The sequence below is a fragment of the Zonotrichia albicollis genome, chromosome 10 (genome assembly GCF_047830755.1).
Source record: "Zonotrichia albicollis isolate bZonAlb1 chromosome 10, bZonAlb1.hap1, whole genome shotgun sequence".
NCBI classification, from domain to species: Eukaryota; Metazoa; Chordata; class Aves; order Passeriformes; family Passerellidae; genus Zonotrichia; species Zonotrichia albicollis.
The window spans coordinates 26,094,093-26,120,381 of NC_133828.1; the positions used below are offsets into that span (position 1 = coordinate 26,094,093).

Genomic DNA, 26,289 nt, shown 5'->3' on the forward strand with positions numbered 1-26,289 from the left:
AAACTGTTCATCTCATTCATAACTTTTCTTCAGAACTGGAAAGAAAAATAGAAATCAAAAGCTAGACATGAGATTTTAGAAACTAGAAAAACAGATGGGGATAAAACCAATGGTACTTAAGAGACTAAAATACTCTCAACTCCCATGCATCAGCTACAATGTAAAATATACTAACTAGCGAGTATGCCAAACAAATAGTGCATATTATACTTACTACTGAGTATGTCAAAGAAATAAACTATCTCTGTTTGCAAGGAGAAAGGGTGTGTGCTTCAGCCTGTGCTACACACACCTGTGCTGTAGGTACCCAGAAAAAAAAAAAAAAGCAAAATTCCTTGCTGTGGGTGAGTCTGCCTGTCTTGATGAAAATTAATTGTACTCACATTAAGAACATTCAAGTGTTAATTATTTTCCAAAGCAGGCTTTAGCTATGTTAGTGAATGGGGGTTTGGTCTTACAACTACAGGAAAAGTGACTTGTTTGAGATCACACCAGCAGGTTTGACAGAACCCTGTACCTGTATTGTGTAATGGGCACATAGATATCCTACACACAGGCATATTTTTTATTTACTAGAGGTGCTTTTCAAAGCTTTGTAATACCAATGCTGTTTTCTAGCCACACCAACTATTTGAAAACTAGAAGTTACTTCTCCCGGAAAAAATCTAGGATTACATCAAAGCATTTCAGTTCCTCACAACAAAACTCTGTGCTTGGTTTCCAATACTAAAATTGTAACATCACAACTTTTTCATAAGAATTAAATGGAAAGAGAAATAAAGGGGGAAGAAAAAGCTTTAGAGTGTTAACTCTCCACGGCAGGAGGAAGCCAGCATGGGCATTGAGCTCAGCACACTCATTCCCTTCTCCCTGCTGAAAGGGACACAAAAAGAACTCTGGCTAAGCATTTATTTTTCTGCTAATGTGAAAGTTTTCTTTTAAAGAGGAAGCAGATTGAACAGAGCACGAGAAAAGAATTTGACTCTGGCTTATTTCCAAAGGGTTTTTTTTTTCCTGATGATTCACTGTTATCACTTGTATTCACATTACAACTAGCCTCAAAAAGAAATACCCAAAACCAAAACCAGCCTCCCAACACACCCAACAACAAAAAAAATACACAGCACAAAAGCACTAAGAAATAGAGTCTTTCCTACAGCTAAATTCTGCTAATAAGCTATATAAGAAGAGGATCATGTAAGATAAGAGTGCCTGTGTTCATTCACATTTGAGTAGGAACATTGCTAAGCCTCTATATCTGGAACTTTAGGGCACATCTAAAAATGGTGAACTTCCAAGGTGTTAAACAAAATGGTGGACACTGACTGGACTTATTTTACTTCAGCTATATAATAAAGGAGAAACCATCTAAATTTCTTCCAAGTCTAAAATGTTTAAATAGTCTTTTACCAGTCTAAATGTTCATTACAGTCTTACCAGTCTTTCATTACTTTCAAACAGTTTGACTGGATATCCAGAGAGGAGACCTAACTGCTAATTCCCTGAAAACATGAACAATAACAATTTTTATTCTTGAGAGACCTCTCACCCTCACTCCTAATGTCAGCCAGTTGTGAAGTTTATATAGCAATTCACAAACACACCATTTTTACATGGATATTCAAGCTAAAAGGAGGTAAGGGAAAGCCAAAAGGAGTGCTGGTAGGGTTGCTTTGTTATTGTGTATGTGATTAAAACACAATGAGGATGGTTGCCATAGGCTTCTGTTATCTACACCTCTTGACACAACCTAGCACATCTATTCATTCTCTGTGTCTGCAGTTACATTAAGAGACAGGAAAGGATATAATGCTAGTTTGAGTCCAAATACAAATGTATAATTTCAGTAACATTTCATATCTGCTTTCAGGAGTAGATGCAAGTTTTGCCTGTGGATATATTCCAATGGAAAGACTGTACCAGTAGGTTTCAACACAGCTGGAGCTACACTTCAACTGACTTTTCTTCTAGCCCAAGTGATCAGTACAAAAACTACAAAAGTTCTACTAACAGGTGCAATGCCTTCTTACTCCATCCTGACCATACCATGACTTCTGGTTTATTTTTTTTTACATAACAGAATTTTCTGCCATCCTTACAAGAGCTAGATCAATTCTAGCTGGAAGAAAGCCTGTACCAAACAGCAACAAGAGCTGTTTAAATATGACAGCATCTCTATGCTCCACACATATTTTCATACAGATTCAATATCCACAACTTCTTGTATCAGTCACAATAGGATTCCTAGTTCCCCTCTCATCTTCTGTTTCCAGGACTTCTGATCATTACATTTTTGAGTTCAAACATACAATTCCCCTGCCATTTTCCAGGTTCAAAGGGCTTGTGGGGTCTTTAGGAGACGCAGGCTTATTCTTTGGAAGAACACTGAGACACAGTCATGCAGGTGCAGTGCTGTCCTCTCTCCTTGGCATTTGCAGCCCACACACTCACGTGTATGTACAATGCAGCTCAGCATTATCTGGGTGCTGGGTTCAGGATCCCACAGACTGGCCAGCCTCTATTTGACAGGTCCATCTTTTTACTCACCTGCTTTAGAGGTAAAGAACCTCAAAGAACAGCAGGCAGTGTTTCCAAATCGCCCCACTAGCTCACGCCATTAGCCATGCAAAAGCTGCACTCACAAAAGGCTGAAGAGAACAAACTGGATGATGCAGCAGAGGTCAGTGGGTGACTCTTGGCAAAAGTTTCAGATCCCAGTGTATTACAGATGGTTTCAAAGTCAGCTGAGTTCCCTCACCCTGAAACACTTTGAGTAATTCTTTAACCAGATGCCACCATTTTGCTGTTTTCATTTCATTTGCCTTCCTAAGCAAAGGGTGATGTTTTGGTATGTTGCCATCATCTCTGTGCTTTTCTCTTCAAAATGGTTTTTTAGGCTGCTGGCAGTCAAAATAAAGGTATATCAGCACATGAGGCTAGGAAGGAAGAGAGGTACTTTCCAAAGTTAATATTCCAATTCCTACACTAATATAACTGGTTAAGTAGCCAAGCATGCTGCTCTGCAGTGTTTACTGTCTGCTTCAGCCTGTGAAGCAACACTGCCATGCTGGGTTTTTAACTTACATTTAATGAAAAAAAGTTTAATTGTTAAGGAAGACAAAAATTTTTTTCTCAAAATTTGAAGAGACCTAATGCTTCAATGTTTGACTTAATTAAAAAGCAAGTGGAATGGGGGAAAAGCAAACAACATATATATTAGTATATACCAGCCTAAGAAAATCTTCTGGTAATAAGGAATTTATTACCAATTTAATCAGTATGTATAATATAAAGTCACTCTAAATTATTATATATCAGGTTAAAGAAGTTTTTTCAGACCTATGCACAAGATGACCTGGCTCTAAAGCTGAGTACTGAGGGAATGTCAACTCATGCAGCCTTTTTCAATTATAAATCAGTATAAATCAGCTCACACGAGCTTCATTCTTTTGCTCTCACTTACACAGTGATACTCTATTTCCATGCATCTTTGGTTTTTAAAGCTGACAGGACCTTTTGCTCTCCAGTTTCCTAAATTACTGCTCATTCACTGCACTTATAAATTGTGAGCTCGTTAAAACTGTATTTCAGGTCCACATTAATAGCACTTAAGGAACTGTGGTAGAAGGGCCTGCTGAAAGTGGGCTATTGAGACACCTCAAAGTCATCAGACAAACTAACATCCTCCACAATTCATAAATATGAATTTATTCTCACATCACGAGCAGTGTGATGGCAGGCACATCTAAAGACAGCTTTTAGGTGAGAGTAACAGGTGAGGATTTTACCAGTGAAGAGTATCTGGGACAGCTCAGTTACTCCACTGGATCACTTCTTTCCCATTTCCTCTCACTACACAAGGTTACAGCTTTTTGTGTAACCTTCTGCCACAGCCTCATGCAACTCCTGTCTCTAGACCCAGGGCACAAAAGCAGCACAAGTGCCTCCATTATCAGCATGCAATCAAGGCCCCTCAGGTAATCCTCTGCTACAGGAAAGAGCTCCTGAGAGGCTACTTAAGAGCTTGTTTGTAAAAGAATAAATAAATAAATTTAAATGGCACACACGTTACTCCAACTCATGTCCAAACTTTGATGCTCATCCTTGTCAACTCAGGATGTAGACATCTGGTTTAAAAACAAGTGGAGAAAAAGCAGAAGAGTAAAGCACACAGCACATCAACCTAGAGCCTCTGTTAAGCCTGAACTAAGCACTCTGTGTTCTGACCATCACCATTTAGTCACCAGGTACTGAACAATTCACTCCAAGCAGCAAGAATATCAGAGCAAGCCTGATTCAGGAACACAGAGCCAGAGATGATAAGATGGCAGAGTCCCACTGATCCCCCAGGTATGATGGGAACAACCAAATCCTTTACTTTGCAGTATAAGTTCACCTGAAAGTGGTAAAAGAGAAGTACAGCTCTAACAGGCTTTTAAAATCCAGTTCAGAGACAAAAATATTCTAAAATTGAAAATTTTTATTTTCAAAATAAAGAATTTTGTACAGAACAGTGTAGATCTGAAGAAATCTAAATACAGCAGTCTCTGTAATATAACACAAGGGTCTGCTTTTAGCACAGTACTTTTACACTCTAGCAATCAGAAGGCAAGCCAAGCAATTAGGAGGAAAAAAAAAACCCAACCACTTTTATCTGTCAGAACATGTATTTCTAAAATGAGTTCCTTCTTCACAAAATGTACCTAGAGGGAAGAGCACTCTCCACACCTCAGATTGCACAGCTATTCACACTATAAAAACAGACAAAGAGAGGACAAGAGATTTTCAATAGGAGAGATGATTTATGAAACAGAACTGCAAGTCTGAGACATAAATATCTGTTGTTTCTAAATTCTTCTCTCCTCCCCTCCCACACACACTGATGCAATTCCCAGAAAGGTACGAACTATGGATCATTTTGTATACACACAGTGCAAATACTGCACAGGCACAGAAGTTAAACCCATGGTGATTCTTCTACTGCTCAACTGTACATTATTTATAGCATTACATTCTAAACCTTATACAAAGCTTACACAGTAGTTTCCATAACAAAACTAAGCACATTTACACACTTTATGGTTCTCTGGATGCAACTTTCATGGCACCTTCTTTTTTACAACAGAGTACAGGAGACCCCTATGTGCTCAGCGTATCAGAATTCTTCAGCTGTGTTTCTGCTGTACTTACATTTCACAAATGTCATGTGAAAGAACCTTCCACAATCACAAAGAGGCAGATACAGAAACATTCATTGCCTGTTTTCCTGACAACCAAACTAAACAAGTTACCACCCTTCATCCACTCAAAGATGGCCAACAGCCACACGAACTGTCACCTCTACTTGACCAAGCCCTGGCCTGCAGGTATCCCTCTTCCCCAGGACCACTGCTGACTCTGCAAAGCAGTTCTGCAGCTGCAGCAGGAACAGGGAAAAGAGTCCACCAAAACAGTCATTTACCACATGGAACATTCTGTTTTAGACAGTGGTCACCACACAATGTATACCAGTACATTCCCATCACTGTCACCAGTAGGCAATGCTAGTGCTGTGGAAGCTTTCAGCAGTGGCCTTCTCTCATCTGAGCACACAAAGTGCCACATCAAACAGCATCTACTGCATTTTTTAATTCATACAATCTCCCTTGAAATGGCCAGTGTGAACTTTTAGTACTCTATAAAACCGAATATTAGTGCTTGGAGACTGCTCAGCTGCAACTTACAGAGCTGCCTTTTTGAACTTAAGAACATGCTGTTGTTGTCTCAGAGGATTCTACAATTCCATTTGATCATGAAGTGCCTGTATTGCAGAAGTTGGGTGCTTTGTTCTGTGGAGAAAACAACCCCAAATTTTCAGAGTATCTCAATCTTTTTGTAACCAATTTTGGAGGATAAGTAAACCTGCAGCATAGATTGCTGCATGAGTGAAACTGATGGCTTAAAGCCCCATCTCCTTTCAGGAAGAAAAAGTTACTATCATGAATAAAAGGACTGATACTATCTGATTTGCAAAGTTGTCTGAAGAGAAAACGATGGCCTGGGGGTGAAGACCTGCACTAAACAGCTTTCCCAAGTATGATTTATACCAAAATAAATGAAAGGTTTTTATCCTTTTTTACCCAAAAGGAAAGGGAAGCAGAGAAGGCACTTTGTAATCTCATTTGATTAAACAATTCACTGCAGGCAATAATATTATGTTGGTGAAAGAATACGTAATTTAAAGGCAGTCACAGCTTCAGTCTTCCATTCCAAGTTCTTGTTTCAGACTGAAAGGCAAGTAAAAACATGAGTCAGCTTGCAGCAAAACACTGAAAACTCTTTGAACCAATTAGTGGAAGCCCTGACAATACACACTGAGGTTGAGAGCTAAAAGGCAGAGTGAATATATCACTTGTTTCAGGTAAAATTCAGTGTTATCAGAAAAATCATAGGGCAAAATCTCAGATTCTGGAGGCAACACAGAGTAATCTTGAGATTTACCTGACAAACTAGGATGTGGACATCTTTTCCCTCCCACTTTTGAGATGCTTATCCCACTTAATGCAATCATATCACTGACACATTGGCACACTCACCTCTTTAAGTAGGCATGGACATTGTCAAAGCCGTGGTACTTGGCCAGATAGACCAGGACACCGGTGGCACATCGGCCATCTCGCTGTCTGCAGAAGCTACAGTTGCAGATTCCACGACATGGGGGGCACCTCCATGTCTACACACAGGAGAGACAACAAGAAGCCCTTTTAGCTGAGATGCTCTGCCAGATTAACTCATACTCACTTAGGAGAGTGCCCTGCTCCACAGCGAGTTCTGCAGTGAACATCAGCACTGTGTCTAAACCAGTACAAGAGTACAAATTTCTCAGTCCACAGAGGATTCAGCTCTCCATTGCCTGCCTTGCACATAACCACAGGAAGCATTTGTTTTAACTCCTACATCACAGCCCACAGCAGCAGCACTTTGTTCACAATACAGTTCCTTTCCCTAGGGCATTAAGCACTAATGCAGAGATAAAGAGAACACTATTTTGATGCTCAAACACAAGAATATTCTGGCTGCTGCTCTGTTCTCATACTTTACTCCTGCAACTAAAACTACAGAAGTAGTAAATACAACAAGTTCTACACAACACAGTTGTGTGATTCAGGGTGAATCAGGCCACGAGTGCATGATGCACTACAGCACTGTAAGCAGTTGTTAAAACCACTGCTGCCAGTGAGCAACAGCCCCGTCTGTGGAAATCAAGCACCAAAAGCCAGCACTGAGCATGTCCTACCGGGTCCAGCAGCGCTGCTCTGACATCCTCCCCGTATCTGTTGCGCAGGCAGGGCCCGCAGAACTGGCCCCGCACTCCCACGCACTCAGGGTTACGACAATTTGTCTTGGTGTCTATGGTTTTCTGGCGGCACTGATGACAGGTGGACCCCTAGAACACAAAAAAACAAATGAGACATTTAAGATGGCATTTTAGATAGGGGAAAAAAAGCATTGAACAAAATCTCTTTGGCAGCCAGCAGTGCTTATCCCAAAACAGAAAGCCACCTTGCAAGTTTGAACTCAGATTGTTTTGACACTGCATCTTCAGTGTCTGGTAATCACTTAGGTATTACAGTTGTTCCAGAGTGAAACCAAGCTAATTGGCTTGGTAAGGGCCATTCTACAAATTCAGGCAAAAATAAGAAGGGACACTTCAAGATCTCAGACATATTTCTCCCAAAAATGACATCCTCTCTGTCATTCAGAGGGAGTGTGCCCTATTTGATGCTAAAATACAAACACAGAATAACAAAAGAATTACTTCACTAATTACACATTTCACAAAGCTGGAATATACTTACCAAGGCCCTGTTATATACTTTTTCACTTGCAGATCCACAGATGTTATCCAGCTCTTCTGCTGTTATGTCCTCAACCGGGCGCACAACATGTGGAAAAGCCATGGCACCACGGTGACCCCTCCTGGGAGTACGGGCTTCATGCTGAATAGCAAAGACACAATACTTGCACTACTAGTTTCAGCAAAAACTCTACAAAAGCAAGGATCTTCACAGCAATGCTAAAGGCTCAAACCCCTATCATATATTTAACCAAGATATAACAGAACTTTGTACCAATGAATGATATGGATGCAGCTTTAGCACCTTTACTTGATCTGTTCCCCTCAGGGTGCAGAGGTGCTACTGATCCTGCTGGGGTGCAAAAGAAAGTGGTTTTTCAAGGACAAGGAAGGGGAAATGGAGAGCACATATAAAATGGCTTTTTTTTTTTTTAATGCTTCTATGGCCATGGCATACTGATAAACCTCATCAACTCTCTATTTTCTTGAAGGGAAACCTTCAAACAAAACCACCCTCACAACCTACAACAGGAGAACTAGATTTTCATCATACCTCCAGGTATTCATCAGACATCTTTCTTCTTCTCACCAAGATGTATGGGTCATCTTCTTCCTCTTCTGGTGCAACAGTAGGAGGGCCTTCAATCAAGGACCTGGACCTTGTGTGAGGCCGAGAACTCCGGTCTGGGTTCCTCCTCAAGGCACATTTGGGCAGTGAACGCCTTGGAAGTCGCTTTGGTCCCTGCTAATGTTTAAAAGCCCCTAATTAAACAGATGAAAACACAGATAGCTCCTGACCCTATACTGAATTTCGCCCCCTAAAGATGCCTTCCTCTCATCTCTTCCAAAGACATGTCTATCCCTGTCTCAGTCAGAAAACCAAAGGTAAGAAGATCCTAAGCAAGTTCATGTCAGGGATTGTGCTAGTCACTGAGAAAGAGCCAAAAGCAGCAGAAGCCGTGTCTATGAGGAGCTGCGATTTTCAGCATTGTTCTAATCTTCACCCAAATTACAAATACATCAGCAGTGAAATTCATTACACTGCTGATTCACAACCCAACCTTCTTAAAAGTTGGGCTAAATGCCAGGTGTTTTTCAAGGCTCCAAATTCACAGAATATTCAGGTCTGAGCTGCCCTCCCTTATCTCCAGCCTTTGTATAAACACATATTTACACAGCACCTCGTTTGGTTCTACTGGCCTGTGGAGATACTTAACCTTTATAAATTAATCTGTTCTGCTTTGTACCATGGCAAATCAAAAGAGAATGACACAATGAGGGTACCCATTTTAGGAAGCAATAAAATTCTAACTGGACTTTGATTTGCAGAGTTTATTACGTTTTTACATTGAGAATCCTGCTTTGTAATGTCAGAATTTGACTCTTAGAAATCTGAATGCAAATCCAGTAAGTTTATACTCACATGACTGACAGCTGGCAACGATTTTCTCCCACCAAAGATACCAGAAACATTCTGCAACTCAGCCATTAGTTTTGCAAGCTAACAAGAGAGAGAAAAATGAAGCAGAGCTTTAAAAGGGTATTTATGTGCTATTACAGACTACTAGGGCAATTGGCTAAAAGTACAATTACTTATAGGAAATGCAGTCATTCTTCAACTCTTTGCATTTATGTCTTATTTATGTTTTAGTGACAGCAAGTAATTTGGAAATGTTCAAAACTTATTATGTCGTTAGGCTTGCAGCCTATGGATTTTCATATGCCAGTAAATATAAAGTATCAGATTTATATTTTAGGAATGCAAATTCATCTTAATGCATTCACATAATTCCCATTACAGTGAATTTAAACAGACGTCCCCCAAGAGTCGAAAGGGGGGGTGAGAAAGGGCCACTCCACAGGAAGATATAGAGTACTTGCCATTGCTTTGTTTTCCTTGATGTTTAAAGCTCTTTTTTCTAAGAACATAGCACCATTTTCTTCACTGTCAGAGTCTGAATCTAGAGCAGGCATTGGTGTTTCAGGAACAGGTTCCATGCCACCCTTCCTCCTCTCTGATCGTCGAGGTGGAAACTTCATGGCTACTTTCAGAGGAACAGAGCATTTCTGCCCTCTCTGATCAATCTCACTTTCAGCACTTGCATCATTCTCATCTGAATCTGATTCCAATTTCTGTTAACAAACCAAAATGGATGCATGTAAATCCAGGGGAGTTGCTCTGCAGTTAAATACAGTGGACAACATTTTGTCTTGGAATAGTTTAAGAGGCTACCTTGCTGAAATCCAGACACCCAGTCCTAGTGTATTTTGGAGTGGGAGGAAAGGAGAGGGGACACAGGGAGAAAAACCTCAGGGAGACCCACATGGTTGTGGGAAACACACCAGAAAATGAAGTGTAGTATTTGCAGCAGTTGCAGCAGTCTTAGCTCTCACTTGTAGGTCTAACAGCAAAACCAGTTTGTGTGTATGGTATGAGGAAGAGAACTGCCTTTAAAGGGCTCCATTTTGCTACATCTAGCATTTGGCTGAAAAAGAAGCCACTCTGCAGTTGTCTGCACAAGGTCAAACCCAATTCTGTGAGCTGTCAACAACAGTCATATCACCATATCAATGATAAAAAAGGACACTTCCTTCTAGAGCCAACCAATGAAATAATTATGAATAAAATCCCAGTATTTTCTGATCTTCAAATTCTGATGTCTTGCTTACAAATTTCCCACGAACCAATGGCTCAGTGAGGACATAATTTAGTTAAAAGCTCATTATGCAATAGGCTTTGATTTTTCTTTTTAGACACAAGACAGTCTTACTTTGATCAGCAGTAAGAATAGACATCAAATGGCCATTTTTATTTACACAGGGCTTTTATTAAGCTGGTATGTGACTCTGGTTGTGCATTATGTGTAGTTACTGACTTTTTGTCTATTTATCTATTCCAGCTTTGTCTCCTACTTACTCTCTTAATGATTGTGTTTTTAACTCAGATGTAATTTCTTCCAATTAACCATTTTTCTTTTCTAGTCAACTTCAGCACATGCTGAGAAATATGACGAACCTGGTTTTGCCAAATGTGGTACTACTTCAGTTTCTCTTCTGAATATCAACTTGATTTTATTACTGATTATTACTGATCTTTTTAAGCAATAAAACAAATGTCAAAAAAAGCAGGAAGGCAGATTTCACTACCTATGACTATTTCTCTACTGCTGACAGATGCACAGCATTCCCTGTCACACTGCCAGAGCGGATGCATGTCAAGACACACAGGAATTTTTCTGTGGCTTGCTGGAGTCCATGGGCTAGCCTAGTATTTCATATTGAGGAAACTGGAAATGTTAGGCTCCAACAGAGCAACATCCAGCAAGAACAGGTTTAAGAGGTATTCTTTAAGAGGTATGTTGCTCCAACAGAGCAACATCCAGCAAGAACAGGTTCAAAATACATATGGAAGATTTTTAAAGCTCCATATCTTAAGTGCTTTTCATGGAGACAAAAAGAAAACTAAACTCTGGCGACTTGGATTGTTTACTAAATGAAATTATGCTTACTTTTGAAACAGTGAACCTCAAGCTGAAGCTGGCATTATCCTTTAATTAAGAATGTGTAAGAATTTAAATAGTAGCAAACAAAAATCAACTGTCTTACCAATGCATCTTGAACCTCATTTTCTGAAAAGCCACAGAAAGATTCATCATCAGAGGCTTCATGAAATATTTTTGCCAGTTCTTCTTTAATATCCGACCTAAATTTGCTTTTCTACAAAAAGAAAATATCCTTTAAGTCGTACAGAAAATTTTATACATTTATGCATGCAGTACAAGCAAATAGTTTTTTAATAAAGAAAAAAAAAGTTAAGGCATTTCACAAGGGGTTTTAGAACCACAGCTGTAAATTACCAGGTACATCAGGTTAGGTAACATATCAAAGGCCAGAATTGACAGCTAATCTATTTCCAACAACTACCACCTAAAAGCACATGTAAAGAGTGAAATGAAATGACAGCATATAGCACAGGTTTATAACTACTATACAAAAACATAAGCAGAGCAAGTAGTCTTACATTATTAGCTTCACGTTTTTGCAATCTTTACTAGTACAGCACACACGATCTTATTTGTTCTTGTACTGTACTTACTGTATTTGCAAAATTATCAGAACCAAAACTGTCACAACTGTCATCAGAGGATGAGGATGTTTCCATGGGTATCAGTTTCGTATTTCGAAAGGTTGTGAAGTTTCTCCTTGTTGAACGACGCTACAAAAGGACAACAGCAACACCATTAAGAGGAGACCTACTGCAGCACAGTACCTTTGAAGAATATCTTTGTACTGAAGCTTAGGAATTTTGAACATTTTAGGATGTTTAGCAACCTTTAATACAAGTCAGAAAACAAACATCAGCTTTGAAATAAATCTCTAAGTTAGGAATGACAATAGTTTTTACTCTGATACGGTCCTGATCATTGTTACAGATAAATTTCATTCAGTATTTAAAAACACTTTTTTAATGCAAACAGGCAAGTGGAAATAAGCACATAAATCATGCTATTCTCCAGTCCTCACAGCCAGTGATGAAAAAAAGTGCAAGTAGACGAAAAGTACCTAGAAATCTACTTTATTCCCTTATTACTTGCAGTTTGAGGCAAACACCAAATACTCTGCAGCTCTTAAGGAAGGGCCAAAGAATCCTACCCACAGATTTGAAACAACCGTTCTACACAAAGCAGCTTTCTGGTTTGTTCATTTTGCCACTGATTTAGAAGACTTTATTTTGTGGGCTTCAGGTTTTCCTCTCCCAGGAGATGTTTCTAGTGGCAGTGACCCATTTTATCCCCCGGGGCTGGCTGGCAGCGAGGCGGGGGGCAGCACCCACGCTGAGGGGGTGCCCGGCCGCTTCACGGGCCCACCACGGGCCTTGAGCAGCAGCTGCCCGGGCCAACCTGGAGCCCTCCGTCCCCTCCTCAGCACCGCTCTGCTTGCGGCTTTTCGCTCCACAGTTCCGCCGAGCACCGAAGCGCGGCCCGGCCGCCCCACACACAAAAGGGGCGGGTTTTGGTGCCGCCCGCCGCGGCTGAGGGCGCGCAGCCGGGGCCAGTGCGCGGTCCGGCCGCTCCAGGGGGGCCTCAGGCGCGGAGCAGCCCGGCCCGGGTGCCCCGGGCTAGCCAGGGGCGGCAAACGCACCCGTCCCAGCCAGCGCCGCTCCCGCCTCCCGCTAAAATGGTGCCGCCTCGCACACACGCGGCCGGGCCGACCCCTGTGCTCCTTCCGCCCGTCCCGTCCGTGCCGCGCGGGGCCGCTCCTCACAACACCGCCCCGGGCCCTCGGTGAGGCGGGGGCGATAGGCGCATGGCTCCGGGCCGCCAGCCCCCGCCGCGCCCGGCTCTCACGCCGAGTTCCCCACTCCACTAAGGCGGGCAAGGGCAGCGCCATGCACGTGGGAGCCGAGCACCGCGGCGGGGCAGGGGACCCGGAGCTGCGGGTCCGAGGGGTGGGGCTGGGCTCCCCCGACGTCGCTCTCCCTGGGGTGCCCAAACAAAAGACCCCCTCCCCCCCATCCGACCACACCGGCCTTCCGCAGCGCGGCTCAGTCCGGCTTGCCCAGGTTCGCAAGACCCCGGAGCGCCACGGGAGCGGCGGCGAACACCACAGCCTCCCCCCTCTCCGCAGCAGCAGCGACCTCTCCCGCGGCCTTACGGCGAGCCCGGCGGGCAGCGCTCACCTGCGGGCGCGACGGGGCCATGCTGGCGGCGGCGGCGAGCGCTGGAACTGAAGGTTCGCGCCAAAGCGGAGGGACCGCGGGGGGCGGGGCCGGCGGTGCCTTTCCCGCGTTGCCGCCCGCGTCCTGGCAGATGCAGCGCACACCCCGCGGGGTCCGGCACCCGGTGGGCTCCCCTGCGCCCGCCCGGCCGCCTCTGCTAAGGAGCTCGTCAGCTCTTCCGCGATGTCCCCGAAGGGGCCACTGCGGAGGTCCCCTTTTTCTTTTTCTGTTCGCGGTGTAGGCTTTGTGGAGCTGCAAGGGCCTGGCCGTGTGGCGCGAAAAGCTCCCGGGCGGAACGTGGCGGGATTCGGCTGCAGAAGGGGGGCGGGGAGCGGGGGCCGCTCGTGCCTAGCCAGGGCCAGCTGGGAAGCCTCCGTGGTTTCTAGCTCTCCTTTTTTTGTTTTAAATACTTTTATATGCCAAATAAAATAAACGGAAATAAACTCCCTAAACCTGCAGTCTTCAAGGGCAGTGTGGGTTCTCCACGAAATAAAGCCGAGGGTCTGTGTGCTGGCTGCCCGCAGCAGTGCCCGCACCCAGCAGTGCCTGCAGAGCAGCGTGGTGCGAGCCCGCAGCGCGCAGGCTGCCCAGAGCCCCCCGGGCAATGGGGGATCACTCACCAGGGCCCCACGGCTCAGCGTCAGCAGTGAGACTCTGGGCGACGCCTCTGCTCCTCGGGTAACAGCAGTTCACCAGAATTTTACGAAGAAGTTGGCTGCCTTGCCCTCTGCAATCACAATACTATTTGAAGACAGGCCAGGAGAAAATAGATCAGTCATTTTAAACCATTTTTGGTAACATGTATAATACTACATTAAATCAAGTACAGCCGTTAAGCACAGCAAAATAACTGCTACGTGGTGTTTGGCAGCAGTAGTAACGGGAGAAGCTCTGAAGAAGCTGTACGGGATTTGTGGCCCGGGTGTTTGCTATAATCCTGTTTGCGCTGCGGTTTGAGCAGGGCGATACCAATGCAACTGTGGCAGCTCAGCATTTCCAGGTGCCTCCCTGGCAGCAGCGAGTCCCGCTGCAATCAGCTGGAGGGAGGCGGCCGCGGCCCGCGCAAACCTGTGCCCCTGTAAGGCAAACCGGGAATCATCTCTGAGCCAAAGCCTGTAAATAGCCCACGGCACAATAGGGTACAAGAGCCCTCACGGAGGTGTTCTATTTTCTGTGGGCATTATTCTTCCTGCACGTGCTGCAATCTGTTCTGTAAAAGAATCTCCATTTTAAATAAGCCCATAATTACACACTTACCTGCACTGCTGGCTTCTCAGCACACACAAAAGCAGATGAACTAAACCAGTTCTCCAGAGACCAGACCACACTCCATTCCTCTAAATCCACATTAGTGGAGGATTGCCACCCACCTGGCTTCCAGACAAGACAGCTTGTTTTTTGAAGTTTTATGTACTTTTACTTCTTTCAGAAAAAGAAATCTACAAATACTAGTTTACTTACATGGAGGAAGAGATTCAGTTTATGAACAGTAAAAGCCCTTAATATCTTGAATCACAGTTATCAGAATTTTACTAGAGAAGTAGCCAACCTTCACAGCTTCAAGAGCATCACATGAAATGTTATGGAGTGCTCATGGCACTAGCTAAAGCAGAACTTCAGACTCCAGTTACTTGTCCATTTAATGCTTAATGCAAACAGCATTCTTCAAATCTTCAAACGACATATGTAGTCAAATGGCTTTCAGATTAATAGGCCAGAGCAGAGACTTTGTGGGAAATCCAGACAGGACATTTTGTGAACTGTATTGTCAGGGGTTTTTTTAATATGGGAAAAATAATTATTTTATTGGAAATTGTCTATATCAGCTCACATATTTTACAGATGACTGGGGAGAAGAGCTCAGGAGAGGGAAAAGAGAAATGGGAAATGTGCTTCCTTCAGCACACAGCAAGGGTACCAGAAAATGAAGGTCTGTAACTCAGGAGATGGTTGTTGTGACCTGCAATACTGTGATTTCCCCTGTTTTCACCTTTAAGGCCTGCATGCTCCTGCTCTGCCCTGCAGGGCCCAGGTGCCCTGGGTGGATGGACATAACAAACTTACCAACTGGTTTGCCATGATGGAAAAGGTTTTTCTGTGTTTGTCAAGACATAGGCAGCACCACTGTCCTACATATAGCTATTAACAGTAGCTGAAGACATGCAAAGCTGAACTCAAAGGTGAACACTGCATTTTCAGACACACATAAATAAAGCTAATGTGAGTGGAGGAAAACATCTCTGCCTGTTCAGTCCCCCAGTCAGGGTCCTGCATAGCCTGTCCAGTGCTACCAGCAAGCTCTTTCCTCAGAGCTCACATATCAGCAATGATCATCTGGAGTATTTTATCAGGTGTTTTCAAGAAAATAATCTGTTAAGGTCTTGCCTGTTTTTGAAATGAGTTGTGACTATGTGGTAGCAGCCCTTGGAAGACCTGCTAGGGGAATAGGCTGGAATCATGGAGGGACATGCAGTAGATTGAGCATGCAACATTTTCTGCATTTATCTGGGGGGAAGCAAAGTTGTTTACATGTTAGGAGCTTCAAGCAGCAGCAAGAACATGGACCTCCAACAATAGCTCCATTGTCAGAAACAATAGATGTGACCTTTGATCTGCTGGGACAAAGGACAAGTGCTGTCCTTTGCGTCACCCCACGGATTTCGGCTGTTGGCATTGTAACACAGCTTTTCTCTCTGGAGGCAGGACTCCTGCTGCCCTGTCCCTGGCTCTCCTACACACTTCCTATCTTAACTACACTCAACATTCTTTATGCTCCTTTCCCTCCTGTTTTTTTTTTTTAATTGAAGTAATACATTTTTATCTGCTGTTGTGAATGAGTGTTTTAGGACACCCAAAGGATCCCTGGCAAAGGTATCAGGTATGTTTAATATAAAAATGAAAGCATGACAAAGTTCATTGGCAAGGTTCACTCTACTACTTACTAGATGGTTAAAGCACACAGAGAAAATTTTTACTGAAGTCTAAAAATCAATCTAAAACCAAAATCAACCAAAAATTATCTACATGGAAAAAGGATAAGGCTAAGAAAGAGTAAGGATAAAAAAAAAAGAATAAGGGAGACCCTCCCATTGGGTCACAAGGTTCAGAATGGACTTCCTTGCCAAACAGCCCCACACTTGAAAAATGGCTTAGGCCTAAAAGTTTTAATGGCACTTAAACTTAACAGCACTTAATGGACAGCTTAATGTAAGCAATTTAACAAAATATTCTTATAGAATATACTGTAGCACAACAGTAACTCAGTAACAGGCCTAACTTACAAATCTAAAGTACTTAAGAATCTAGGAGAGCAACATTCATAGTATATTTGCTATAGCGTGCTCACACGCAGACCCAAAGGACTACATACAAGGTATATATACATTTGAAAAATTCCCTTTGAATTCATCACAGTACTCACATCAGATGCCTTTCTCATCTTTCTCTCTGCATCTTCTCAATGGGCAAAGGGTTGAGTCTGGAGGAGCGGGGGTAGCCCAGGCTCCACTGTTGGTGATCAGCAGTGGTGCCCCAGGTATGGAAACGAGAGTTGGCTCAGAGAGGCCCCGCTCAGGGGGAGGTGCTGCTCGCAGCCTGCTGCAGCCCAGCAGGGCTCCAAGGCTCTCAGGACTGCTCTTCAGAGGGTCACTAAAGAGTTGGCTTTAGTCATAGTAATCTTCCATCCTGGCCAAAATTTGGGTTGGTAATTTTCTTTAAAAGTGTGGTGACAAAAATCTTGTTCCACCTGGGTTTTTATTCAGGCAAGAACAATCAGTTTTCAAGGCTGTTCGTTAAAAAACAGCCTCGCTAGAAAGCATAAGCTCCTGCACGCAGGCAGTGCTTCTGATAAGCTCAAGAGCTTAGCCCAGGTGGTGCTTGTCAAGGCCAAGGCTTAATGAGCATTTCTGAAATCACAGTATGGCCCAAGGGTGGGGATGTACCACCACACCTGCCTAAAATAGCATGTCAATACATTAGTTAATGTTTGTGTGATGCTAGTATTTATTGTGATGAGACTTGCACAGTGACATATGTTTACAGATGCAAACATTTAGGAGCAAAGGGAGAGTTTGGATTCTCGTGGCCAGAGAGTACCCACAGTACAAAGCAGTAACACATATCTTAGGTCCATAGAGAAAAAAATATTGCAGCCACTAATGACAGTAATTAAAAATTTCTGTAAGAGCTGTCCAATCACCTCTTCATCTGAGAAAATTATAGTGTGTTATTGAAACCATTAGTGCAATAAAATTAAGCTAAAAAATATTTTGCATTAAAATAATCAGACATTGATTTATGATGTAAATTGTAAATCGGTAACCTATAACACACACTAATTGTTTTTCTCTCTCCTCTAAGGTGTGTTTCTGGAAAAGATCTGATCAAGCATATCTATTTGGGTGTTCACATGTCACCCTCCAGTGGCTCACACTACTGTATAAGACATAATAAGGTGTATAATCAGGTAACCTGCTATTGATTGCAATCCAGAAAGGACACACTTGTTCTTACACAGAAGAAGGAGTATAGCCACTTTTGGGGATTTAATTACAGCTAGATTTCCACATGTTTGCTGTACATGGATTTATGTGGAATACCTTTGTGATGTAAATACTTCAACACTATGCTCTGATAGGCAGATTCAGATTTTGTAAAGTAAATATGTTTAAATATATAACATGTACAACCAGTTTCTAGTAAGACCAACGGTACCAGCTCCATAAAATACCTCCACAATGCAATTAGTATCTTTTTCCTTTTTTCTGTCTCCAAGGAGAAATAGATTTTCTCCTTTTAATTTAACAGGTTTGTATCTCCCTGTGCTTCGCTGTGATTTTCTTGTTAGTAAAGGCTGGGTGCCAATCCATCCTGCACGTTGAATTGAAGGTGGTCATGTCCAATCCTATCTGATACCGTGTTTCTTTGACACAAACTGGCAAGACCACAAAAAATGAAAGAATGAGAAAAGAAAAACCAAAGGAATAATACAAGTCAGAGTCAGAAAAAGTACAATTGATACTATATTTATCAGTGCACTAAGAGAATGGCTGAAATGTGGTCATTTTTGATAGAAACCTTAATGGTTATTCCAAAGGTATAGTAGATCATTTGGAGCCCAGAGCATTATGATGCACATTATGGGAATGCAATTACAATGCTCATTTGGTTACCCTGTAGCCATTCCACAAAATGCATAGCAAAAAATGTTGATCAAAAGTAGCTGGTTTTCATATGCAGCAGCCACTTTCAAAAGTGAAAGATCCCAGCTCTTTCATTGTTGGGCTTTGATTTTTATTTTCCTTTGAAAACGCAAATTACATTTAGTCACATCATAAAGAAATCACTTACAAAATATTCTGCAAATGTATAGCTGTGGGAAACAGAAGGCTATCAGGAAGTAACCAAAATACTTACTGTAGTCTGGTTTTTTGCCCTCTTCTATAAGCTTTGCCACTGCTTTTTTGCAAGTGTTGATTTGCATTGCTTCCAGCAGCCTTCAGCAAGCTGTGGTTGCTGGGAGAGGATGAGGGTGAGAGGAGAGGTGGTGGCATAACCTCCTCGCCAGGGATCTCTCTCCCCAGGCAGCTCTCTCAGCAGGGAGGGGATCGAGTAGAAAGCCTCCCTCGGGGCTCGCTAGTGCCTGCCCGGGATCCCCAGGGCACATCTCAACTTTTCAAGCCCTTGGGATTTTTCCACAGCATGAGGGAAATGCCTCTTTGCTGCAGGGAGCCCTCACCTTGCTTGCTAAGGCAGGGAAAGGAATGTGTGTGTTGAACCCCGGGTACACTGTGCATTCTACACTGCACCATGTCCGTGTCTCCGCCCGCCGGCCCCTGCCAAAGAGCGCCGGAGGTGGCCGGGACCTGTCCCGGAGGTGTCCCGGAGGAGGCTCCGGCCCCGGGCAGGGGCTCAGGGGCTCTGGGAACGCGGGAGGTGCAGCAGGGAAGGGCTGCACGCTGCAGCCCCAGCTCGCCTTCCTCCCAGGGGGACACTGCCTGCCGGCGCCATTCCTCTGTCCTCTGAGTTGTTAATCTCAAATGCCCTGTATTTACATTCACTCAAACGTGATCTTGGCAGACCCTTATTAGTGTTATTGCCTTAATAGACTTCTCCTGTCTAACCTCCAAATTTTTGCAACAAACTGGCTTGAACTTCTAGGCATGGCAATTCATTAAATAAGAATATTATGTAAAAACCTTTCTATGGTGGACACATATACAGAAAATAATTCTGTCAGATGTAATTTTCAGAGGTAGCACAGCTATTTGATTCCATTTAGTGACATGAGATGCCAGGAGGTCTCTCAGTTTGGGGTTTTTCCACAGTTATATAAGTCACTGCCCATCTTTCCCAGTCTAAAGTAATAATGATTATTATTATTATTGCTATGTCAAAGTGCATTCTCTAGCACAATCAAAAAATCAATTGCATATATTTGATGTACAGTCCAATGTTCTTGGCAGCAAGTCTGCAAGTTACAGAAAGTCTTAAAATACATGGGGTTTGATCCTGAGCAGTGTCAGCTGAGCTAAAGAGCAGGACAGAGGTGAGGGGTGCCATGGTGGGCTGTTGTTCCCAGTGAGGCAACCTCTGCTCAGTAAATCAGCTCAGCACGTTGCCAGACTCTGGTCAGCATGCTGTCATACATGGCCAACTGCTAGAAAATAATCCGTGGGAGCAGATAAGATAGAGAAAAATTGCAGTAGCCATTTTTTTCTTTAAAAAGCAAACCATGTCCAAAACCACCCATCCCCATTTCACAGCAAGAAAGCAGGTTCTCATGGGGCAGTAGCTCAGTCATGGCAGAGCTGGGGGAGGCACAAATGGTACTCTCCCCTCGCAGCTAAACGGGGACTTGTCCTGGCTGCATGCAAACAAAAGCAGCCCGTGTCTGCAGGCCAGGGCAGTGTTTTTGCTCCAGGGAGTCTCACATTCAGTGCTGCCCTGCTTAGGAGCGGGGTTTCACAGGCACTTGAATGCCAGCTGGTTCACAGCACAGCAGCACACCTCTGGCCTCTGACCTGCAGGACACAGGGGACAAGCTCCTGGAGAGTGCAATGCCACCCTGAGCTGCTGCTCTGGCTGTCACTCCCTCTATGGAGCAGCTCCCCAGGACACTCTTCTCTTACAGCCAGTCCTGATGGCAGTGCCAGGTACCCCAGTGCTGCCGGGGAAACCTGTGCTCTTCAGAAGCCAATATACAACAGGGTCAGACCCAGCTCTGGGACACCAAGCTGAAGAAGAATGATTGCTACCCTCAGTGGTAAGTGACTGCTCTCCATTCTCCTGTTCTTTCCCATTTTTTTAAGACATTCCTAGGTTTATGGGAAAGAAAAAAAAAAAAAAAAAAGAGAAAACCACATTGAAAAATCTGAACCACATATCTTGTTGGCAGAAAAGAAGTCTTTTTGCTCATGGTATGAAGATATCAGCTGTGGAGGTAAAGCTGTAAAATTTCAGAAAACCAAGGACCATGATGCTGAGGTTAACCTGCTCTTCCTATCTGAACTGAGCACTGCTTCCTCCCTCACAACCCACCCACAGGGTCAAGAACCAATTGCTGGGGAGATATGCTGCTGTTCACCCTGAAACTTTCCTGCTGATGTCTGGCATCCGGAGAGAGCGGGGCAGCTCTTGTGATTCCCACAAGATCCAGAGTAAAATGCTGCTGAATGAACAGAAAGATTCTGTGTAAGCTCTGGCAGCAAGTCTCACATTAAAAAAAAAAAAAAAAAAAAAAAAAAGGAAAAGAAAATCTGATTTTGTAAATATTCTCTCAATAGGATGCAAATACTCACTCACTTTGGACGTCCAGTTCTGAATCTGCCTTCATGAGCTCTTTGCTGTTTTTCATCATCCACTCCAGCAGGCATCTCAGAGCTCACTTCTTACAATTCAGAGCATTTTCAACCCTGGAAGGGGAAAATGCAAGTACCTTTTGGGGATTAAGAAAACGTCAACATCCAAGCATGGAGATATGAAGCCCAAGAGAAAGAAAAGCCAAGAAACCAAGGGGCAGCTCTACAGCAGTGGTATTTTGTGCCCCTTGGAGAGTCAGCCATGGAGGGAGGGTCTGGCAGCTGCAGCACTGCCAAGGATATGTGTGTGGAGGGAGGATAGTGTGTCCAGCTCCTGGCATGCAAACCTAGACATACTGGTACTTCAATATGGTTGCCTTTAACAGATTTGTAAGAAAATTCTAAATGAACATAACATGGCTCCTTTCCAAAGAGCATTTCCTGAGGCGTAGTTGCCCAAGACAGTCTGATTTTACACATTGCTGTGCATGGTCTTCTAGCTGCATGTTAGTAAAACATGAAAAAAAAATGGTTCAGCTTTGTAAAGTACTGGGGGTATGTGTAAAAATGTAAGCACATTTTTATTTATAATGAATTATCTTCAAGATAGGGAGTAACCACATTAAAAGTGACAAAAAACAAGACAGAAAACTAAATCTTGCTAAAATTTTTTTTCACAAGTTCACTCAGTGTTGCTTTAAGCAGCAATGCTGGTACAGCAAAAGGATTTCTAATCAGTCACTAATGCATGATTGTTTAATTTTAATGGGCATGATCAATACCATCCGCTCCTTCTTTAAATGCTAATGAACACTTTAATACAACAGATGTGGACAAACAGTACATTGCAGATTAAAATTAGGCATGGCATTAAATAGCTTACAAACAGCAGAGGAATCCTGCTGGACATCTTGACGAACAACCACAGACAGCTGATAAATCTTGAGCTGCCACCACCAGTTGTACCAGGCTTGTACAACTGCACCGCCATCCTGATCACCCTAGAAGAGAAAGGTGAACTTCCAAACTCTTGCAATCTCTTTCTTAGGATTTGTACAGGCCCAACTGTGATTCCTGAGATGCATATCCAAATTTTAGTAACACAAGCACATTCTCAGCAACTACTCTCAGTTGGTATCCTCCAGCCCATTTTGGTCATGGCAAGAAATGTCAGGGAAGGATCTCCAACCTAGACAAAATCCCAGTCCCTCTTGTCCCTCTGACAGAGAAACATCCAGTGCTACTTTGTCCATGTCCCTCAAATTAGTTGTCAGGCTCAGTAAGCCAGGGTCAGAAGCTGGGTTACTAACTAGCTTTCAGCCAGTTTGAAGCCAACAAGAAAATGGCAAACTTTGATACCAAAGGGCATCACATGCAGCTGAATTCACTTCAAGGTAAAGCTTATATTTTTTCTGCTCTAAACTGTTGTCAGAGGAAAAGGCACTTGAGTGACAGAAATCCAAATCCCAATACCTGGTGTCATTTGTGTCTTGCTCCATTGGTTTTGGTGGATCTGTCCCGAATTCATTAAATGTGAGTCCCAGTCCATTCTGGTGGGTAATGGGAACTCACCCCAGGGCTCAGCCCTCACTGGGGCTGGTGGCAATCAGAGAAAGGAGAGCTGCAAGTACCCACAGAAGTGGCCTTTGTATGGAGCAGGGACTTTACATGTCCTTTGGACCATCCAGTGACAGGGCTATGGTGATACCCCCTCATCCTGAGCAGGTGATGTGCCTGCAGCTCTGCCGGCATCGCTCACCATGGTGTGCCAGCAAGGGATGGGTGCTGTGCAGCACCCTGTTCAAAGCATCTCTAATTTACAGTTCCTGGGTTTTCAGAGGGTACCATGCAATGCTTTGGGTTCAGCTTCCTTTATCTGTTTCTTCCTTTTCTTCTCTCGCATCTTGTGAAACCCAAACTTTTTTTTCTCCTTTTTAATTGTGTAAAATCAACTTGGAGTGAAAAGGCCACGAAGAAACTTTCTGACGCCAACTGAGTCTAAGCTGTGTCTTTGTTCTCAGCAAAGCTAAAGACCACATTAATCAGAAACTTTGCTGACCTTGTCTTTACTACCTGAATACTGAAAGACAAAAGCGACACAGTCTGGCCACATTTAAAAATTCAATTAAAAAATACCAGCTGTACAGGGATACATATTATTATAGACCTCAGTGGGGTTAGTTGTAACTATGATAAAGGCAATGCCTTCTTCTCATTCTATTTTAATTTTTTTTTCCCAAAAGATAAAAGCCTAGTTTTTGATTCTGCTTCTGACTAAGACAACTGTGTACGTGACAGAGTGTGCTCAGTGGTGTTGGGTAACTAATGTTGGGGCTTTTAATAAGGAACAAAGTAAGAAATTCCTGAGAAGTGGAGAAGTGAAGCTACTAAAGTGGACCTGAAGAAAAATGTCCTTGTGTCCCTTTTATTCAGACTATGCTGAAATACATACCTCTTCCTATAGCCCTGGCAGAAGCAGACTAGACAAGGGGTGAGAAGACCCTGCTTAGAGCTGGACTCAGCACCTAAAAGCAAAGTGAGGTGAGGAGAGAGGTAACAGCACAACTCTCCCAAGGATGAAACTGAGAGCCTTTCACTGTGGCACCTGGTTGTGCCTTACGGATTTTATTTTTGACATATTAAGCAAATGAGTGGATGTCCAGTCAGCTGAGAACATGAGCAGCCAAACAGAGGCGAGAAAACCAAACTGAATCCCTTGGTGCCGACAGTGACCGCAGGAGAGGTGGCAGCTCTCCCTGTCCGCTGGCAGGCCCCAGCCAGGCGGGTACCAGCTTCGGTGCAGCAAACTGAACAGGAGCAGGCAAATCTTCTCTAGGTTGAACGTTCAGTTAAATAAGGGGCCAAATTCCTCTCAGAACGTCCTCCGGCCCCGCCAGCTCCCCCTGGCTCTCTCTTTTCCCGGCTTGCCGGCGGCCTGCCTGTGGGGTTTCCTTGCGTGCTGCACCTTTATCCACCCGCCCTCGCTGGTTCTGCTCTCCCCTTCGCCCCTCCTGGGCTCGCCGTCATCCTGCGGGGGCATGCCAGGGATGGCCGCGGGCTGCGGAGGGGCGCGGGGGTACCGGCGGTGCTGGGAGGCCGCGGGGCCCGCGGGCAGAGCAGTCCGGCCGGGCCTTGCCGAGGGCCGCGGGGGCGCCGGGGAGCCGGTGCCGCTGCGCCGCCCGCCCGAGGAGCTGCGGGAGGCAGCGCCGTGCGAGGCCGTCCTGCCCTGGCCGCCGGACCTGTCCCTCTCGGAAGGGGTGTCAGAGGCCGTGCTGGAGGCGCTGCTGCCTTTTGAGTTCAAGTGCAGATTGGAAAGGTTTCTCATGAAGCTGTGCGACAGGGGAGAGGAGTTCCTCGAGTGGCTGATGGACGTGAGCTGCTGGCTGACGGGAGCGCGCGTCCTCCGCACGGCCGCGGCGTACGAGTCCTGGCTGCGCAGGTAGGGCAGGTACTGCGTGACCGTGCTGGGGCTGTGCGGGTGGCCGTGCTGCAGCGAAATGGCCTTGGCCAGCTGCTGCATGCGCAGTGTCTGCATCCACTGACTGTCCGTGCCTGTCGAGGGAAGGGAAACAGAGTCAGCTTTCTGTGAATCGATGGAAAACCGCTCTCAGGTTTACCGAAGGTGTGAGGTTACATACCGGGGTTTCTCTTGGAAGAACCTCAAACCACCCTTCCCCTCCCAGCCTTGCAGCAAACAGTCCTAGATTTGAGTATGTTCAATGTTATGGTTGAACATAATGTTGGGCTTTTAAAATAGCAAGTGATACAAGTATTTCTGATGGCACTGCAGATTACGGAGCTTAGACTAGAAAACAGTTACTGAGCCATCCACCTGGCTGTTCAGGTGGGTTCCCACCCCCAGGTGCCTTCTGGTCATTTGAACCCCGCCTGGTTTTAAGCATGCCCTGTGATGCTCTTGGCAACCTCAGCAGATTTGCACAGTTTTCATTAGAAAAGAGCCTGGAGACCTCTGGAGCTGACACAGAGGTGACCCCAAGATACCAGTACTGCTGTAACATTGCCTTCCAGCTGCACCTCTCCCAGCTGGCACAGTCGTGCTGTTCGCAGCCCAGCACAGAGAGGAAGCAGTGCAGAGACAGTGCAAATCCCAGCTGCGGCAGCCACATTCACCTCCTCTGCCTCCAATTTCTTTTCAAACTGCTACACACCATAAAAACCAGAGCTACTTTAGTTGCTGTTGCTACTACAAATTTAGAATTCAATCTACTTTGCATCCAGCTTCATGAAGAAAAGTGACTCTGTATGTGGAAAAGTCAGTGAGGCATTAGGCTTCAGGCAGGCTGGCTCAGACAGTGCTTAACTGAGAGCAACTCAGGGTATTACAGTTCCCTCTACACCTACTGTCACAGCCCTGGGGTTGTAACAAAAGTTGTAGCTTTCAGAGATCACACTGAAGTGGTTTTGAAAGTCAGTCCTGTGGTTTCCATGAAAGCCTTTAGCAAATACAATAGCTGTAAATTTTCCATTTGAACTGCAAAGGCTGCCTGGTTTGCTACTTTGTGGGTAGAGCAGAGAACAGGAATTCCTCTTATCTGAGGCCACAGCTCTGGCCAAAGACTCATGGGGAGCAGCTAAAATAATTTTGTTCTAGAGAGATTTGAATTATTTGTCCTTAAAGATTGCTAATATCATTCCAACAAGAAAGCATAACCCTCTCTGCCTCTTGCTGGAACACTTCATTGACCATGGGGAGTTTTGTGGGAGCTGGATAGCAGCTCTGTCCTCATTAGGATTTCTCCTGTTAAAATGTAATGGATGATCTCTTCCACTCCTCTTTTCCCCAGACTTTGTTTGAATCCAAAGAGATTTAAATCACTTCAACTTATCTTCAAGTATGTCAAAAGGAAACTGTCTTCCCTGTCATAGTGTGTATGACACTGACACAGCAGATAGCTCCACCTGCACTTAGAGGT

The 26,289-nt window shown here is 44.2% G+C and overlaps 2 protein-coding genes across 5 annotated transcripts in view; both read right to left on the reverse strand.

The window, feature by feature from the left end:
• Window positions 1-4,494: 4,494 nt before the first annotated feature.
• Window positions 4,495-13,794, reverse strand: CDCA7 (cell division cycle associated 7). 3 transcript variants are annotated; one of them, XM_074548478.1, is made up of 10 exons: window positions 12,980-13,490; window positions 11,934-12,053; window positions 11,444-11,554; window positions 9,719-9,970; window positions 9,261-9,338; window positions 8,391-8,579; window positions 7,839-7,979; window positions 7,277-7,426; window positions 6,576-6,712; window positions 4,495-6,266 (listed from the first exon to the last, which is right to left on the reverse strand). In XM_074548478.1, the coding sequence occupies exons 1-10, from the start codon at window positions 13,226-13,228 to the stop codon at window positions 6,236-6,238; spliced, it is 1,458 nt and encodes a 485-aa protein (XP_074404579.1). In that variant the 5' UTR covers window positions 13,229-13,490; the 3' UTR covers window positions 4,495-6,235. The 3 variants fall into 3 exon arrangements, with proteins under 3 accessions (XP_074404579.1, XP_074404578.1, XP_074404580.1); XM_074548477.1 differs by having other exon boundaries at window positions 8,391-8,582; XM_074548479.1 differs by lacking the exon at window positions 12,980-13,490 and adding an exon at window positions 13,518-13,794 and having other exon boundaries at window positions 4,498-6,266; window positions 8,391-8,582.
• A 9,680-nt stretch (window positions 13,795-23,474) lies between these two features.
• MAP3K20 (mitogen-activated protein kinase kinase kinase 20) overlaps window positions 23,475-26,289 on the reverse strand; it is a 90,113-nt gene continuing 87,298 nt past the window's right edge. The window contains exon 19 of one of the 2 annotated variants that reach the window (XM_074548476.1): window positions 23,475-24,907. In XM_074548476.1, the coding sequence (XP_074404577.1) occupies window positions 24,228-24,907 (680 nt within the window). In that variant the 3' untranslated portion in view covers window positions 23,475-24,227. The remainder of the gene's footprint in view (window positions 24,908-26,289) is intronic. The other variant, XM_014265055.3, reaches the window with a different exon arrangement.